Source organism: Penaeus monodon, chromosome 5, assembly GCF_015228065.2.
Source record: "Penaeus monodon isolate SGIC_2016 chromosome 5, NSTDA_Pmon_1, whole genome shotgun sequence".
NCBI classification, from domain to species: Eukaryota; Metazoa; Arthropoda; class Malacostraca; order Decapoda; family Penaeidae; genus Penaeus; species Penaeus monodon.
The window spans coordinates 21744933-21762432 of NC_051390.1; the positions used below are offsets into that span (position 1 = coordinate 21744933).

The 17500-nt window shown below is 36.0% G+C and overlaps 2 protein-coding genes across 3 annotated transcripts in view; both read left to right on the forward strand.

The window, feature by feature from the left end:
* The window catches only part of LOC119573092 (phosphatidylserine decarboxylase proenzyme, mitochondrial-like), a 21928-nt gene extending 19757 nt beyond the window's left edge, over window positions 1-2171 (forward strand). For both annotated transcript variants that reach the window (XM_037920123.1, XM_037920122.1), the window contains exons 2-4: window positions 287-538; window positions 940-1184; window positions 1440-2171. In XM_037920123.1, coding sequence (XP_037776051.1) covers window positions 307-538; window positions 940-1184; window positions 1440-2093 — 1131 coding nt within the window. In that variant the 5' untranslated portion in view covers window positions 287-306 and the 3' untranslated portion in view covers window positions 2094-2171. The remainder of the gene's footprint in view (window positions 1-286; window positions 539-939; window positions 1185-1439) is intronic.
* An 8715-nt stretch (window positions 2172-10886) lies between these two features.
* The window catches only part of LOC119573093 (N-acetylglucosamine-1-phosphotransferase subunit gamma-like), a 7124-nt gene continuing 510 nt past the window's right edge, over window positions 10887-17500 (forward strand). The window contains exons 1-8 of the mRNA XM_037920124.1: window positions 10887-11052; window positions 12085-12210; window positions 12521-12604; window positions 12745-12841; window positions 13118-13179; window positions 14801-14936; window positions 16268-16351; window positions 16547-17500. The exon at window positions 16547-17500 is cut by the window's right edge and continues 510 nt beyond it. Coding sequence (XP_037776052.1) covers window positions 10940-11052; window positions 12085-12210; window positions 12521-12604; window positions 12745-12841; window positions 13118-13179; window positions 14801-14936; window positions 16268-16351; window positions 16547-16678 — 834 coding nt within the window. The 5' untranslated portion in view covers window positions 10887-10939 and the 3' untranslated portion in view covers window positions 16679-17500. The remainder of the gene's footprint in view (window positions 11053-12084; window positions 12211-12520; window positions 12605-12744; window positions 12842-13117; window positions 13180-14800; window positions 14937-16267; window positions 16352-16546) is intronic.

A 17500-nucleotide genomic window follows, 5' to 3' on the forward strand; every position in this document is an offset into this window, starting at 1 on the left:
GGCTGATTTCATGCCCTTCCAAGCTAATGGAACTAGTAGTGATGGTATGGGTTTGTTTCCAAGGACTAAAACTACTATCAGGGCAGGTGGTATCACAAGCAGATGAGCAATATTCAGGTCATTAAATTAAATTGACATTAACTCTTTCTGAAGGATGATGCTATTACTATACACTTTCTGCCTCTACTTTTCACCTGTCACTATTGTTTTACTCCTTTCATTATCAGTCATAGTGTGTTTGCTTTCCAGAACTAATAGTTTTTTTGTTTTTTTTTTATCTTTACAGTTTTCTTAGAACAAACCATCATGGCTCAGTCAAATTTAAGAAATTACCTGCGTTCCCTACGCTGGACCCCCTTACCAGTGGGAGTAGGTCTAGCTCTCATAGCCTTCCAGCAGTACAGACACACAAGGAAACGTGAGGCAGCTAAATTAGGGCAGCTGCAGCCATGTGATTGCTTAGCAGAGGAGTGGGAAGTGGCAGCATACAAACTGTTGCCTCTCCGCTCTTTCTCCAGAGCATGGGGATGGGTGAATGGTAAGTTTGATCTGATTTTTGCTGATAGAAGAATAAATAGCCAGTTCATAATTTTGATTATCATTTTTTTTTTTTGTTATTATGGCCTTACTAATGATATCTTTATAAATTATATATATATAAATAAATAAATTTTATATATATATATATATATATATATATATATATATATATATATATATATATATATATATATATATATATATGATATTAATATTGTTATTATTTTGTCAATTTATCAACAGGTTCCTGAAATATTCCTTAAAGTTTTAATATCGGACATTTAATAAAAGTGAATTCATGGTGTATAGCTATAGTAGAGTTGTAATAAAATACAATACAACCAGCAAAAATGTTATTTCTACGCTTATTCTTCACAGTAATTTTTTTTTTTTTTCCAGGGATCGAACTTCCAGAGTGGTCAAGAAAGTCTGTGCTTGGATTCTACGTTCGAGCATTTGGATGTAACATGGCAGAAGCTGAAGTAGAGGATTTGAATCAGTATTCTTGCCTCTCAGACCTATTTCGACGGTCACTCAAAGAAGGGATTCGTCCAGTTGACCTCTCTGCAGAAGTAGTCAGCCCAGCAGATGGAACTGTGTTGTCATTTGGCACTGTAGATTGTGGATCCCTTGACCAGATAAAGGTGAGATAGTGGAATCATTATATCGCTTTATTCATTCATTCATTTCCAGTTTTCCTTTACCTATGTTATATAGTTGTATATTAACCATTTGTTAACCCACTTTGTGCTGTTCACTGTAGTAGTCTTTTGTGAATTTTGTGTGTTTTGTTGTCTGCACCAGATTTCTCTATTACTTGAATTTGTGGGATAATGTGTTTTTTTTTCTAATGCAATTAATATGAATCCTCTTACAATTAATAATGGTGTGTTTTTCAGGGAGTGACATACCCATTAAGGAAGTTTCTTGGACCCAATTGCTGGACCAAAGGAGGACCAATGATAGTTGATAGTAAAACTGATGATGGTTGTTTCCACCAGTCATGCTTAAATGACAGCAACAACATACTTTACCATTGCGTCATCTATTTAGCTCCTGGTGATTACCATCGCTTCCACTCCTCGGCAGACTGGCAAGTTCATTTTCGTAGACACTTCCCAGGAGAATTGCTCAGTGTTAATCCATCAATTGCTGCTTGGGTGAGAGATCTCTTTATTTTAAATGAAAGGGTAGCTTATGTAGGACGTTGGAAGCATGGCTTTTTTTCTATGACAGCTGTTGGTGCCACAAATGTGGGGTCTGTTAAGGTTTATTTTGATGATGAACTAAAAACAAATTTAAATAAATGGCAAAAGGATAACTTCTTTGATAAACATTTCAAAGGAAAGTCAATAGACTTAAGTCGAGGGGGCAACTTTGGGGAATTTAACCTAGGTTCTACTATTGTTCTTGTTTTTGAAGCCCCTAAAGACACAAAAATATGTGTAGAAGCAGGGCAGAAGGTAAAAGTAGGGCAAGCTTTGTTTAGAATAATTAATTCTTATGTAGGGAAAGCTAGTTCTGAAATAAATCATCCTGGACCTCAGAGGTAAATATATTTGTGATAGCACAGACAATGTATTTAAATATTTCTTGTAAAGATGTTATCATAATAAAAGATAATCAAGATATGTATAGTTTTCATACATTTTGTTGGATGTGAAAAAGGGAATTCATTGTATACCTAGGATAACTACTTAAAAATGTATGGATGGAGTGCTGTACTACCCATTGTAGATATTTGAGTTTGTTGAAACTTTACTCTGATGGGAATATTGGATTGTGAAATATTTAGGCAGATTTGCTCTTCTGTCAAGTTACAGAGAACAAAACATCTGTACAATTGCTTTATTTTCTATTGCATTATTAACTCCTATACACTATAGAGGTGTTAATGAATGGAAGCCATATCAATCTGGTCAGCTACATTACATTGAAGGCAGCATTAGATCGATGACAGTATTAAGAAATGAACGGGAAAGTATTCAGACTACAGGAATTTTTTCATTTAGAAAAGTTTTGAGATAATAGGTGTTTTTGCATTGTATATTTATATAAAAAAAAAAAATTTAGTATGTTATAGTTCTTATGTTCATAGAAAAATTATGCATTGCACATTTTTTTATATAATAATTTTCTGATCATTATTTTATTTTCATCATTAGTATTACTGTTATCATTGGTAAATTTGTTATAATTATTATTATTATAATAGGATATTTTTTGTTACAACAAGCATCTCATAAACATCATCATTAGTATTTTCAGTTTCCAATATATATATCATTTCTTGTAAGTAAAAAGGTGCACAGATAAGAAACAAGAAAAAGGTATTACATGAGATATAGTTTGTAATGGATTAGGTTAGAACCAAATTATAAATCATTCATTGTTTCCTTATCAAATATATATTGAATTTGAAAGCAGAATATTTTTAAAAATATTTGCAATGTGTAACAAGATGTAAACAATTGCTCACACAGACATGCATGTTATTATGCTCACATAGTCATATAAATGCTTATGCAAATGGAAACACACACACTGACAGAAATGTTGGAATTGCTTGTATTAGCTCAGCTCATGTGTTTGCTCCAAAGCTCAGAAATAAGAAGGGAATTTAGTCACAGACTAATAAATATGATATGATCATTTCAGACCAGGGGAAAACTGTAAGTTAACAGAGGCTGTTTTGACAATTGTAAATATTGTATCTGGTGCTTTCTTGCTCAAGACTTTAAGGTTACTGTAGCTTGTCTGGGCTTTGAATGTTGTTATTGGCTTAATGTTTTTATTTGTAAGGGTTGCCCCTGGACAAGGTTAATTTGTTTTGTAAATTACTGGCCTTTGGATCCTGAGGAAAGTAGCAAAACAAATCAGGGATGGAAGTTGTGAGATGGATGGTTAGTGACATTGTTATCAAGCCTCAGTTTTGAAATTGTGGAATTTGTATGGAAAGTAGGATTATGTTGATATTAACAAACTATTCATTAATGGTAGCCCCAAAAATAGTGAAGAATGGATTTGTCAGGATGGTTCGCTTTGCCCTGAAATGTGTGGTAAAGGCCATGATCAGCTTATCCTGTTGAAAGTTGCAGGAATCGATGTAACACATAGTGCTTAAGGATGACAGAAAAAAAAGCATTATGTAAAACAGTAAACAAATTGTTTACTTAAAACTTCAAGTAATTTAGCACAATAATGAATTTCTGTTTAACACTTTGATATGTTAAATTTAGTCAGATATGTTATTAACTTTTATTCGTATTTGTTGATAATACATTTGGATTTTTTGTTAGTACTGTTGTATATCCATCAGGTTGTGTATATAATATATATATTTGTACAGAATTTGTAATAAATATTCATATAAACTTGCTCTTTTAATACCTTTGTACAATGAGGTTAAAAACCAATATTCTTTATGCCATGGACAATGCATAAAAGTAATGGCATCATTATATAACAAATCATAATTTACTACAGGTGGTGTAGATTTAGAGAGAAAAAAAAAGCTGTGATCTTCATGCTGGAATCAGGTTGCCAGAATTTTGATACATCTGTTTTAGTCTGTATGCAGTTCTGTTTTCTGTTTCTAACTAGCAGGATACTCTACTAGAATCATTAATAGAGAGTGTTTGGACACATGCTTTACCTTGCTGATGGAAGCACGAGAGATCCGGTAATCCACAAGAAAGTTTGAGTTTAACATTTTTCAATTTTATCTGGAAAAGTTTTGTATACCTTTCAGAACTCATTGTGACTCTTTATGAGGCAATACCAGTCATAAGAGGTTTTTAAAGGCTGTTAATGGAAGATCAAACAAAAGTATTCAGTCCATTTTAATTGATACAAATGAATTTATGTTGTATACAGTAAACATTGTCCCATGTAACTAACTACCAATTATTTGCAAATACCAAAAGGTATATTCTAGAAATTACAATTTTTAATGAAAGAACAAATTAGCAGATTTCTGCATTTGGTGGCTTTACATCAGAAGTTCTGTGATATTTAAAAATGCACATGTGATGGGAAAGGGATTCATAGATTTAATCTCTACCTGTCCTGCATTAAGTGCAGCAACTTCTTGTTTAAAGAGTTTATGTCAATATCACTCATAGCTCATTAAAAAGAAAGAAAGAAAGAAAAAAAAAAAAAAAAAAAAAAAGAAAAAAAATATATATATATATTATATATATATATATATATATCTATATATATATAAATATATAAATATACATATATATATATATATATATATATATATATATATATATATATATATATATATATATATATATATATATATATATACTGGATACAAAGTTTTTCTCAATACAGTCGTAGTACAAATGTTATCTACCCTGTCACTGTTCTCTTCTCTTTTCTTTAGTCTACCTTCTCTCATTCATCTTTTGAACATTAAAAAGAACTGAAAAAATGTTTGAACTCAAATACAGAAGAAAAAAAAAAAAGTTAACAAACTTTCCATTTTTATTTTGGCGCTGGAAAGATAATGCATGATGTAGTAAGAGAAGATGAAGATGTCTCACAAGAATTTGGGTAGGTAAGGGGAGTAAGAGATGATGAGAGGAGGAAAGGGCGTGAACTAGAGCAGGAGGTTCGTGAATCAGTGATCCAGAATCATCATTATACTTTAGCAGTAGGCCTGGCATTATCTCTACTCTTGTAAGAGATCAGTCTAGGTCTACAACAAACTGCTATCTTTCTAAATAATGATTATGGGACTACAATGCTCTGTCAGGACACAGAGAAGTTAAGTCTGAAAGCTCTTTGTGGGATAAAGGTTAGGATGCTTGTGAGGTAAATGAAATAACAAGATGTAGAAGCTGTGAATTCACTGCCCTACTTAGAATAGACAAAGATCTAAGACTGTATGTAGATGCAGAATTTGAGGGTCTTGATGAGAGGGGATGTTTGCCTGTGTAAAACACTTTCACAGAAATCATTTTAGAAAGAACTAAAGTGTAACTGAGAGATTCAGGAAATTGCAGTATATGAATTACTCCTTAGAACACCAACCTTTATTTCAACTACTTCTGAACCCAAAACGCGCATACTGGTTCCCAAATTATTTAAAAGTGTGCGATGTAAACCGACAAGTTATTCCCATTTTTACCACGGTGACATTCATGCTAACCGGACAAGTGTACTCTTGATCTCATTGTGTAGTTTATTACAATTCTTTCATCTCAAACCTAGATGTAATTTCTGGCTAATTCTTATATATTCCAAGACCTGAAAGAAATTTATCTGAGAATTTTCCTCTAGATCATCATCTTATTCGTGATCTCAACAATACGTAGCAAGACCGATGACTACGCACACTGATCGTCGCGCCCACCTTCTGGGTTGACGCAGTTCGCCGATTTCATCTGTTCCAACTGGGTAAATATCGCCTCGAAGAGAACCGACGCATAAAATGGACAATTGAAGACAGTGGGTATGAGACTACGGCGCAACAGCACAGGTTCCAATCACATTCGTCCCAACCGCGTAGGCGGAAGTCTTTGGAGGTCCACATAATCATTCTTCATGGACGTAGGCTCTGTAACAGTGTGATCAGAATTTCCAGGCTACTAATGTTTTGTTCCTGGACGGGCATGATTAATTGAGAATCCTCCCTACTGGAACTTTGCAAAGTCTGAGAGGTTTGGTCCTGGATCAAGCTTCCCATACGGGCGTGCTGGAGATTTAGTCGAAGGTCCACGGGTAGCCAAGATATCAAATCCACCTGTCAATTCTTGGAGATCGAACCCAGGTTACCGAGTACATGTATGATGCCATTGAAACTAGGTTTGTTTTGGCTCATTTTAACAGGGTGTCCTTTATTTACAAACCTGATGTAGGGAAGTGTTCTTGCCAACTCGTTCAGGCGGACACTGTGACAGCAGATCTGTAAATACATTCTGGGCTATGGGGCGAACTGTCGATTCCCTAGCAAGGGTCCTGTCAAGATTGCGGATCGAGTCGTTCCACAGTGAGAAATCATTCTCTAGTTTAGGTCGTGAGATCTGGTTTGGATCAGTTGCATCCAGCACTTATAACCAGTTGGTGACATAATCTATGTGATAAGTACATGTAGCAGATATCGACCACATCCTTTAATCTGACATTCCTCGTAGCAAGGGTACCAATATTTGTTGTTTTCTAACGCTGAGGATTTGCGAATCCACGTGTTTACACCCCTTATTCTGGTACGGAGCACGGCTTACGGATTTCCTGCGTTCCTGGTCCAGGTGTTAGCATGCACTAGGAATGGCGATAGTCTTCCCCTAGTTAACGGTGAAATGGAGAATAAAAGTTACTACGGCCCATCCGCTCAGTGGACCGATCATTAGTTCATTGTGGGTCGTGAAAAGTGGGCTGAGTTTGAGCGCACTAGTGATAAGAGGAAGTGGGTCACAACGTAGCTGATAACGAACAGCACGAACGTCCTCCTGAAAGCAGGAAATCTATTCCCAAAACAGTATTGTAGTTTTCAATGGAGAAATTCGATCTGTCTTACCCTGCCCAAGGGAAGTGAACTTGAGCTCCAGAATTAGGTACTTTCGAGGGAGTCCAGCATGGCTAGATGCCATCGGGGTACTTCCCTTGACGACTCAGGAATACAAGGAAAGCTTTGCACGCAAGACAGGAAAAATCCATATAAGAAAGAAGGAACTGTGCCAACGTCGAATATGGACACATTTGTAGATGATGAAGAGAGTGAGGTGAAGAAGTAGCAACCGCAAGTTGCCGATAAAATAGGGAAGGAAAAATGCGAGGCAACTCGTGCCTTTCATGAGAAATAAAGTGCCGGGCATTGTCCTGGAACGGTAACTGAGCACATGCGTGAGGAAGGCTGAGGAGCCGTCCCTCACCGTGCATGTGGGGAGGAGCAGATCTTGGACGTCAGGAATGACTGATGCAGTCTGGTCGAAGGCTGGGGGAAACCAACTTAAAGTGGAATGTTCAACCCTGCTACTGGAGCCCACCTTCTTTTGACGGATACTCTGGGTGAAGGGCGAGCGCCAAAGACATAATGCAGAGCACCGTGCCTTTCCCGCAAGGAAAGCGCAGAAAAAGGGAATGCATCTCTCGAGGGGAGAGGTGCACAGGGTACGTAGATCGTCCCAACGCCGGCTGCAGGGGCCGCGTTGGGCCACGTCTGAAAGGGAGCAGTACCTCAGATGCAGGTACGGGTAGGAAGGCAGATCTGCTAAGCAAGTGATTATGGGGAGGATAATGCCTGCCCATGAGGCTCAGACACGTGGACAGATGTAATTGAAGGCTGGAGGAAGTTGTCCAATACCCAAGTGCGATATGCAGAACAACAGAGTAATGAAAAAGCTGTAAGAAACTGACCGAAAGCAACAGAAAGTGAAAGCTGAAAAAATGAAATCTGATAGAACAAAATAAACTGTAAGATTAAAAGCAAGAAAAAAAGGAAAAATGTAATGGAGTAGGAACACCGCCCGTTCAGGTCCAAGTGCAATGATTAGGAGAAAGGAAACCTCGAAAAAATGGCATAATACAATGATGGGCAAGATTCGAGAAATGTTGAAAAATATAAAGGCGAATACTGATGAAGCCTCTTTTGAAACAATGATATAAATAACGGAAAGTATCATCCAAGTACAACACAAAGCGGTCAAATAACCATTTGTTTATACGCAGTTTTGCACCTATTTGACTTATCAGCGAACTTGACACCAGTATTAGCGTTTGGCCTTGCTCATGACCTGACTCAGGAAAACGTGAACAACAGATTACTGTTGATAGTGTAAGCGTGTCTGAACCATAGATATATGTTCATTGGACTTGGATAGTTCCCATGGAGATGTGTGTATAGGCCTCATTTGTTGATATGCTTAAATTTTGTATGTGAAATTTGAGACCCCATAGGGACTAATTAAGATAGGAGTGAGGCTAAACCAAGTTACCTTATTCTTTTGATATGTAAGCTTTTTTTGTTTCGATAACGTACGCGATAACTAAGCTGCGGGGTGACAAAGCATCAGGTATATGCGGTATCCCCGTTGAATTACTAAGGGCTGGTAGTGAGCCTATGGCGTGGGGCTTGCATGCTCTTCATTGGCTGCCATCTGGCAGTCCAGTACCATTCCCTCTGACCCAGTTGAGGGGTATGGTCATCCTTCTCTGGAAAGGAAAGGGGGATCGATGGGACTGCTCAGCATCCATAGGTAAGGTTTTCGCTCACATTCTTCTGGATTCATTCCTAGTAAGTCCACATCCTTTGTGGAACGTCGTAGTGGTTTGATCATGGGCTGCTCGTAGTTTATATTAACCCTCAAAAAAGCGTTTGCCTCGGTGTATCGCGAATTGCTCTGGGAGATCCTGAGACTTGGGGGGAATTCTGAGGAGGATTATTAGACTATTAATAAGCTCGTACACTGGTACTGACAGTGCTGTAAAGTGTGGTGGGGGGCCTGTCGAGCTTCTTCCCAGTTAACTCAGAAGTGAGGCAAGGCTGTGTCTTGGACTGGGTAATGGGTCAATGTGGAACAACACTAGGAAATATCAGGGTCACTGATCTTGACTTTGCTGACGATGTTGCTATCCTATCTGAGTCCTTGGAAAATCTTGTGGCGGCTCTTGATGCATTTACCTATGAGACGAAGTCCTTGGGTCTCGAGGTCTAGATCAAGACCAAGATCCAGGATTTTGCAGGCCTGCTTGGAGAACATTTTCTGTCAGTACATGCTTGTGGTGAGGACATCGAAGTTAGAGATCTTGGTAGTGTAGTCCATGTCAGATCAGGAAGTCAGTACACAAACTGGTCTGGCAGCAGGTGCCGTGAACTCTGTCAACAAGAGTATTTGGAGATGCTGGTACCTGTGTTAAAGGACCATGCTACGTGTCTTCAAGGTCCTGATACTATCTTGTGTCTTGGAGTCACGTCTTAATGTCTTTTGTAAATGATACTTGTGCCGAATCATGGGGTACAGTTGGATGGACTTTACAACATGAGACCGGCTTATTACTTGCAAAGTCCGGGACCGCCAACTTAGGCCACATGGGCACCTAGCTCGTTTCCCCATAGATGACCCAGGCCATCAGGTTCCCTCAACGAGACAACCTTGGGCAGAAGAGGCCTATGGGACGATCTAGGAAGTCGCGGCTTAGGCAGATTGACCTGACCTGTCATGATGAGTTAGTTGGAATCGAAGAGTGGATGCGGCTATGCGTCGCCGTCGGCGTCAACTCCATCGCTTAATTTGATAGTAGACAAAATATAGTTACTTCCCAAGCTAAGGATGAGAACTAATGAATGAAAGTGAAAAGGTATGTGTAATTAAGAAAATCGTGACACCAGCTATATCACTCCCTATAAATAACAGACAAATTTCCGCTTTTATTAACATTAAACCTGGAACAACATTAATTGAATTAAAGATGGACAAGACGGTAGGAACAGAAAATCAAATAACAGATCCCTACACTCTGTGACCAAACACTCACTGAAAGTTAAGAAGTATAGATTAAAGTAGCTTTAACAAAAAAAAATGTATATGACGACTTGTCTTCATATAGTTTGTTGGAAGCAGACAGGAGTGCAAAAGCTAAATTCATATTAAACGATAAAATCAGTAGCTTATCTCGGGGGACAATATTTCTTCAAATTACAGCATCTGAGAATTCTTTTAGTAAAGTGAAGCGTTACAAAATGAAGGTAGAAAATAAACAACGACGTGACTTTATTCATGGTAACGTAATGCGATGTCTAATTGACTAGATTTACTGGCAGTGGTTACATATGGAGGAGAAAATCGTGTCTTCCACATTAAATATTTATTCCATTTGCGCAACTGCAGTTCTAATCTGAATAAATCATGTATTTACACAGGAAAATGCCCAGTACAGGTCATTTGTTGTAGTTATTATGTATCAATGAAAACAAACAATTCTACAATATAATTATCAGTAAGGTGTAATGAAAGAGATCATTATGTGTCAGCATGAGACTTTTTTCATAATGAAAGTCTTCAGAAAAGTTTAAGCATCTTATATATCGTGAGGAGCCTTTCTTCTTCTTCTTTATAGGGTTTTAGACTATCGTGAGGAGCCGTGCTTTTTGCTGTATTTTTTACCCGTTCGTTTGCTGTTTTTTCGGTATCGTTATTTTAGGCAAAATAAACATACTATCATTAATTTGATTTTATCTGTTAGGTTTATCAGTTATATTTTACCAGTATTCATATTTTGTGATATACCAGTATTCATATTTTGTGATATATAATGGAATCTGTATCATAGTTGGAATTATCAAGTATAACTTAAATAGTATGTTTTCAGATTCCTAAAAGAACGGCACTTCGTGTCACCAACGTGTCGCCCGAACGCAAACACAACCTGAGTGTCGCCTTCAAATATGGATAAAATAGCCATTTTACACACTTTTATGTGCTATGCTATGACTGTTGGTGTACGCAGTGAAATGGTACAACTTAGAGTGATAAATGAGATGCCGAATAACGGCTACAGGTGAGATATTCTAGGTTTTCTTCAGGATTTCAATCGCAGAGATCCAACTGAAGGAAACTTTGGAAGCCAGAAAATGTCAGATGATCAAGATGTTAATGATATATCCATATAATTTTAAGCGAGATAATAGTTTGCATGTTGATCCTTAAGGGCAGTGGTTTTCTAATATGTGCATCGTTCACGAATATTCAATAAGTAAAACCTTGTAAAATATACTATTAACATTCTCATGCCAGCAGTATGGCAATTCCATGTTAGGACATTACCATGGAATTTAAGTAAACAAACATATTGATGCCATGAGTACAAATAGGCTTGCCTTGTTCATGATCACTGGGGTATTGTTGTTTTATTATCATACATACGACATCCCAGAAGCATTTAATCACCAAGGAGTCCATTACTAGTCCTCAGCAGTTACCCATTTCCTTTAATTTTTAGAATAATTGGAGAAACAAAAGACAGAGCAAGAAGACCATGAAAACAATCCAGGTTCTAATTTTGCTTTAATTGACTTGGTTAAAATCACTTGCAGATAGCTTTATCAAAGTCCACTATTAATGCTAACAAATCTTGAAAAAAAAGTTGATGATGGAAGTTGTTATGTCCAATGGAACCACATTTGAAAATAGTTACCAGTATCTCTAAGACTGGTGATAATTAAGGATTTGACAGTAGGTCACTCTATTGCTGGAGAGTCAAGTTAGGTATACCAGTACAAATTTGGCTTTCTTACTGTTAGTCAGATTTCCTTTACAGGATGCATATAATCAAGGCAGATTTCCTAACTCCCTATAAAGTCCTCATCTGAGCTTGCCAAAATGTAGGACTCAAGTTAACCTGGCTGTATTGAACATTGTAGTTGCATTGTTGTATTATAGTTCTTGATCTACAAAAGGTTGGAAAGAATTACTTCAGTAGGATTTAAGATATTTTTTTGTGTGTGTTTTTCTAGTATTTGGATGCTAATGGCCATCAAGTTACAGCTGTACTTATATTGTACATTTTTTAAATAGGCTATTCATGTTTCAGTAATCTGAACGGACTTGATGCTAAACCAGAAGAAAAACTACAAGCAAGAATGAAACCTGCAAATGTATCAGGGCCAGACCACTTGTATCACCTGGATGGAAAATGCTTCAAGTACAGGGATTTGAAGTAAGAAAGATAATGATTGCAGAGCTTATCTTTCTCCTTCCTTATTTTTGTGTTTTGTTGTTGTTTTAATTATTACTGTTATTAGTGCTTTATGTTTTGATTAGTCAACAATGTTTTACAATGTTTTATTAATACTTCATGATGTTTAATTGATAATCCAAATATTATATTATGTTAACACTTAAACTGAGTCCACTCAAATAGTTTTGATAGTAGATCTGGTAATCTTAAAGGATATAAATAAAATTTTAAAGATTTTTTTGTTGTTATTAAGGGAAAAGTGTTTTAGAATCTACACCTTTGCTTTCAGATATGAATACATATTCTGCCCATTTAACAACATTACTCAGGAAGATATTCAAGCATTTTATGAACCGTATAAAGGAGTATTAGGGTAAGATTTGAGTATAATGTACTTTGTTCTTGCTTAATAATAATTAAGATAATGTATTTTACTGGAGAATTATATTAAGCTTATTTTCTTTTGTTAAAGAGTTTGTTACAGCATAACTGAGTGCTTTTTTTTAATTGTAGGATATGGTTGGATTGGGAAATAAAAGACAACAAATTTGCCGCCATGAGAATGGTTGAAGGAAGCTCCTGTGGTATGCATAACCACAGAACCACAAAGGTAAGTTTATATATAAGCCTATATTATTATAGATTCCACTATAAGTAAGTGAAAGGTCATGCAAAAATAACAGTAATGTTCATAATTTAGATCATGTGATAGCAATGTTCCTGGTTGAGATTTGTTTATTTTAGAGTTTCATTAGAATTATTTGCATAATAATAGTATCAGTATTTTTATTACTTTGAGTGATTCATGAATTCAGTATGTTTCTATTTATTCTGGCATAAACGAGGAAAGTGTTCAGGGGTCAATTCTCGTAATCTTACTTTGCAGGTTGAAATAGTATGTGGAGTTCGTTCAGAATTAGTTTCGGTTTCTGAACCTGAGAAATGCAGGTGAGAATGTCCCAGAATATGCTTTATTATTCATATTTAATTGTTTTCTTTTTGAATGTAATATAATTTGCATATGCATATAGATATATAGATATGTCGATATATATATATTTATAGATAATATGTAATATAGATATAATAATAGATATGAATGTATATATATATATATATATATTATATATATATATATTATATATATTATTATATATATTTTTTATATATATATATATATATATATATATATATATATATATCTCAAAAGATGATAATAATGATTTATTTATATATATATATATATACACAACATGCTATATAATATCTGTTAAGAACTAAAACAATATACTTTTGGATATGCTTTTTTAATATGTGATTCTGAGTTCATCTTCAGTTACCCTTTGATAGTAAGATCCACAGTTAATGCAGAAACCTTTAATAATGAGTTCAAGGACACATTATTTTCTTATCAGTTACATGTATTAACCAGCTTAACCGAGTGCTTCTGGGAACTTGTACTGTCCACTGTTGTTTTTTTTTTGTGAATTTATTTGGACAAATGCACAGCCACCAAGATGTCAGCTATTAGGCCCAATATAACCTCACTTTGTTTCTGCTTTCATTTATTTTTGTGTGTGTAATTGCTGATGATATCTACTGGTATGATTATTATTGGCATTATGATTATGTTAATATTATTAACAATACTAATAGTAATTTAAAAGTAAAAAAAAAAAAAAGGTCTTTCCAAAATTCAATGTAAATTGTGACCAGGTGAGGGTGAATAAACACTTGTGGAGTCCTCTTATGTGTAAACAAAATAAGTAAACTAATATCACAGAGGACATGGCATGTATGTATGTGTTATGGCAAGTATGTGATTTATGCAGCCCTGTTTTATTTGCTATCTCCATCCAACCTGTGCTTGTAGGTATGTGATGCTGCTTTGGATTTGCTCTTTCCCGCGTTATTACAGACTTACTCCCTCAGCAAATGAACAAATGATAAATTTAAATTTCATTTTTGTATTATTAACCCATTGCCGACGGGTGGCATGTACGCACATGCCATGGTATGGCGGGACCATCTGCCGGGGGCACGTACGCACATGCCATAGAGTATGTATGGACATGCCATGAGTTTTTTTTGTTACAATCACGGCAAAAGATTATTTTTCTGCCAGTGAAAGTGTGATTAAGTCCGTTTTAACACTTTCTCATTTTTACCATGAACAAACAAAAGAAATGCAACAAACCGACGATTTCAACTCCATGATGCCGCACACTGCTTATTTTATTCGGACTATAGACCGAATAATGATCAACTATGGAGTCTATATAACAACAAAAATACCCTTCAGTCTCGATTTATCAGGAAGTTTGGCTAGTAGAGACTTTAAAAAATAATGAAAACTGAAAATACAACATATCTTCGTAGTATTACGAAGAAATGGCATGGGATGCTGGTATTTGGCATGAGTGGGCTTATATGCTAGGGCGACGATATAAGCCCCCGGCAGCGAGGCCCCAGCCTCTATGAATGCTACCCGTCAGTTATGGGTTAATAAGAGTAATAAATGAGTATAGCATTTAGGCTAGATGTCAATGTATTTTCTCCATTTTGACAGGTACTCAGCAAAATTTCTGACTCCAGAAGTTTGTGGAGCAAATGCTATGGTGGTGTATCCAAGGCTATCAAGTGAACTGAGACATCAGTGGGATGTGCTGGAAACAGATAGAAGTTATGGAGACATAACAGAAAAGGTAAGTAAGGATAACATTTAAAACATTCACTAAAAGAAAAAAAAAAAAAAACTAGACTGTGAATAATCATTGGTAAAATATCCATAATACAGCTGTATGGATGATAGTTAGCAAAATATTCATAATAAAGCCAAACCTGCCTTAGTGACCACCTGTATAAAATAACCACTTGTCCATGATGATTCGCAGAAAAGTCACATATTGAACATTTGTATGCAGTAACCATTTGACTACCCTTTTTATGCATAAATGAATAAAAATAAATAGATAAAAAAAAAAAAAAAAAAATCAACAAACAGTGACCATGCATTAACCTTTGGAAGCATAACATTGAGGTTTTTCTTGTGCTACCTATACCAGTGTTTTCCTTGACTCTGCCACTCCTTCTCCCCAGGATATCGTCCCCATTATCTCTTCATCCTACTCCTAATGTTCCCATTTCTACCCCCTCCCTTTCTCAGTTGAATTCTTTTGCCATTCTAAATCCAAGCATTTCAGTTTTTACTTCCCCTCCTCCTCCTCATTCTACCCATTGTATCAGACAGTCCAAACGTTCTACCCCATCTTCTTCTACTGCATCCTCTACTACATCTGCCTCTTCCTCTGGCCCTCAGATGTCAGATCCCTCTTCTTCCCATAAGAAAACCTTAATTTCTCAGACCCAAACAACCTCCTTTCAGAAACTCTTTGAGTACATTCAAAACCATCTAATCATGACCCAAAATAACATACCCATCCTTCATTCATCCTCCAATCTCTGCTCCCATTCCTTCTACACTCAAAGTGACTGCCAACATTCAGTCTCCTCCTACTAAATGTTCCCTCTACACCCATTCCTCCCATTTCCTCCCAACACACCTCATCCCCTCTGATTCATTTGTACCACTCCCATTTCATACCCCATTTGCTAATCCCTGCCTTACCCCATGGACATCCCATACTTTTTTCTTTGACAGCTTTTCCTTCCTCAGATACATACATATCCTCCGTTTGATCTAACCTTAATCCATTCACTCTCTCTGTCTACCACTATCTCTCTTTACTCCTTTCATTATCATACTATTCTAACTGCTGTATGACTTTTGATGCATAGCACATGTAATCAACTTGATCCCCTCTTTTATCTTTTTTGCTTCTACACCTTCCTATAGTGCTATATGATTTTTAATGTCTAGCACTTTTAATTTACTTTGTACCATTAACCACCATTAACTACCACCAACCCTTTCAATAAAGCTACACATAATGACTGCATTTCTTGTTTCTTCTGAAGACTTTCTATCACTGGTTTGATTGTATGTTTTTTAATTTTTTGTTTGTGTGTCTTACAGGGTTACCAGAAAGAGCTTGACAGAATTATGATGGCTGCAGGCTATGTAGTTTCTCCAGGAGTGCAGTCATCTCTTCTGGAAAAAGTAAGATTTTGCTCTTTGTCATTCAGAATTGTCTAATAACAGATAGTTCATGTTCATTTTATGTAATATAAGCTATTTTTTTCCCAATTCTTTCCAAACCTAAAAGTCAAATTAATCAGAAGAGCTTTTTATATCCTTTGTTTAATGAGTTGTTCTGCTTCCATTTTCCAACTTTTCACCATATTTTTTCCACAGGCTTCTGCAGAAAAGAAGAAGTCATGTAAAGATGAATTAGAGGAAGCAAGACAGCGTATCAATGAACTTGAAGAAGAATTGAGAATGAAGGAAGAAATTATTGTAGAACTTGAGGGAAAAGTCAACTCGTAGGACTAAAGTTAGATGAGATATATATTTATTAGAAAATATGGAGAAAGCGTATTTTTGGGGGTTGTTCCTTCATCATAATAGCAAAAACTGATCGTATTTCCAATATGAAGTAACATATTTGGGACTCAGTCAAATGGCATAATATTAAACATAAGGCCTTTTTAGTAACATTTCCAAAACCTCTAACAATCTGATACACTTTGACACATGTTCGCCCTTTAGGCGCACATTACTGGAACCTGTTATTGGTATGTATCAGTGTATGCCTCTACCTTGACACAGTTTGATACACTCCAGTCAGAGTGTGATAATTTTCAGCTATATTTCACTTAGTCTCAGATAGGAATTCATATTTTCATTAATGAGGAATTGCATCATAAGTTTCTAGATAAAACTTTTTATTGTAAAGGTGTATAAAATGTTTCTGTGCTTTTTAACAGTGCATCAAATATGAATATAGGATAAAAATTGAAGTCAATCATGATGGTGTGACATGGTAAAAATTTCCGTGTAAAAGTCATATGACGTGGTATTGACCTCAGCGGATGAATGTCTTCAAAGTTATTCTCTCCTTGTATGATATAACCTTACAGGCTCAAAAATATCAAAGGAAATTCTGAGTATCTTGATTTGTTGATATAATTCAATTAATAACTCATGTAAATGTCTGTGATGATTTGAATTATCTGATTTGGACACGGAGCTCACCCACGATGGATGTGATAAGATGCAAAACCTTAAGCAACTTTCAAAAAAAAAAAAAAAAAAGGTTTCACTGGATCTCAGAAAAACATTTAAAAGTTTCCATAGGCTATGGAAACA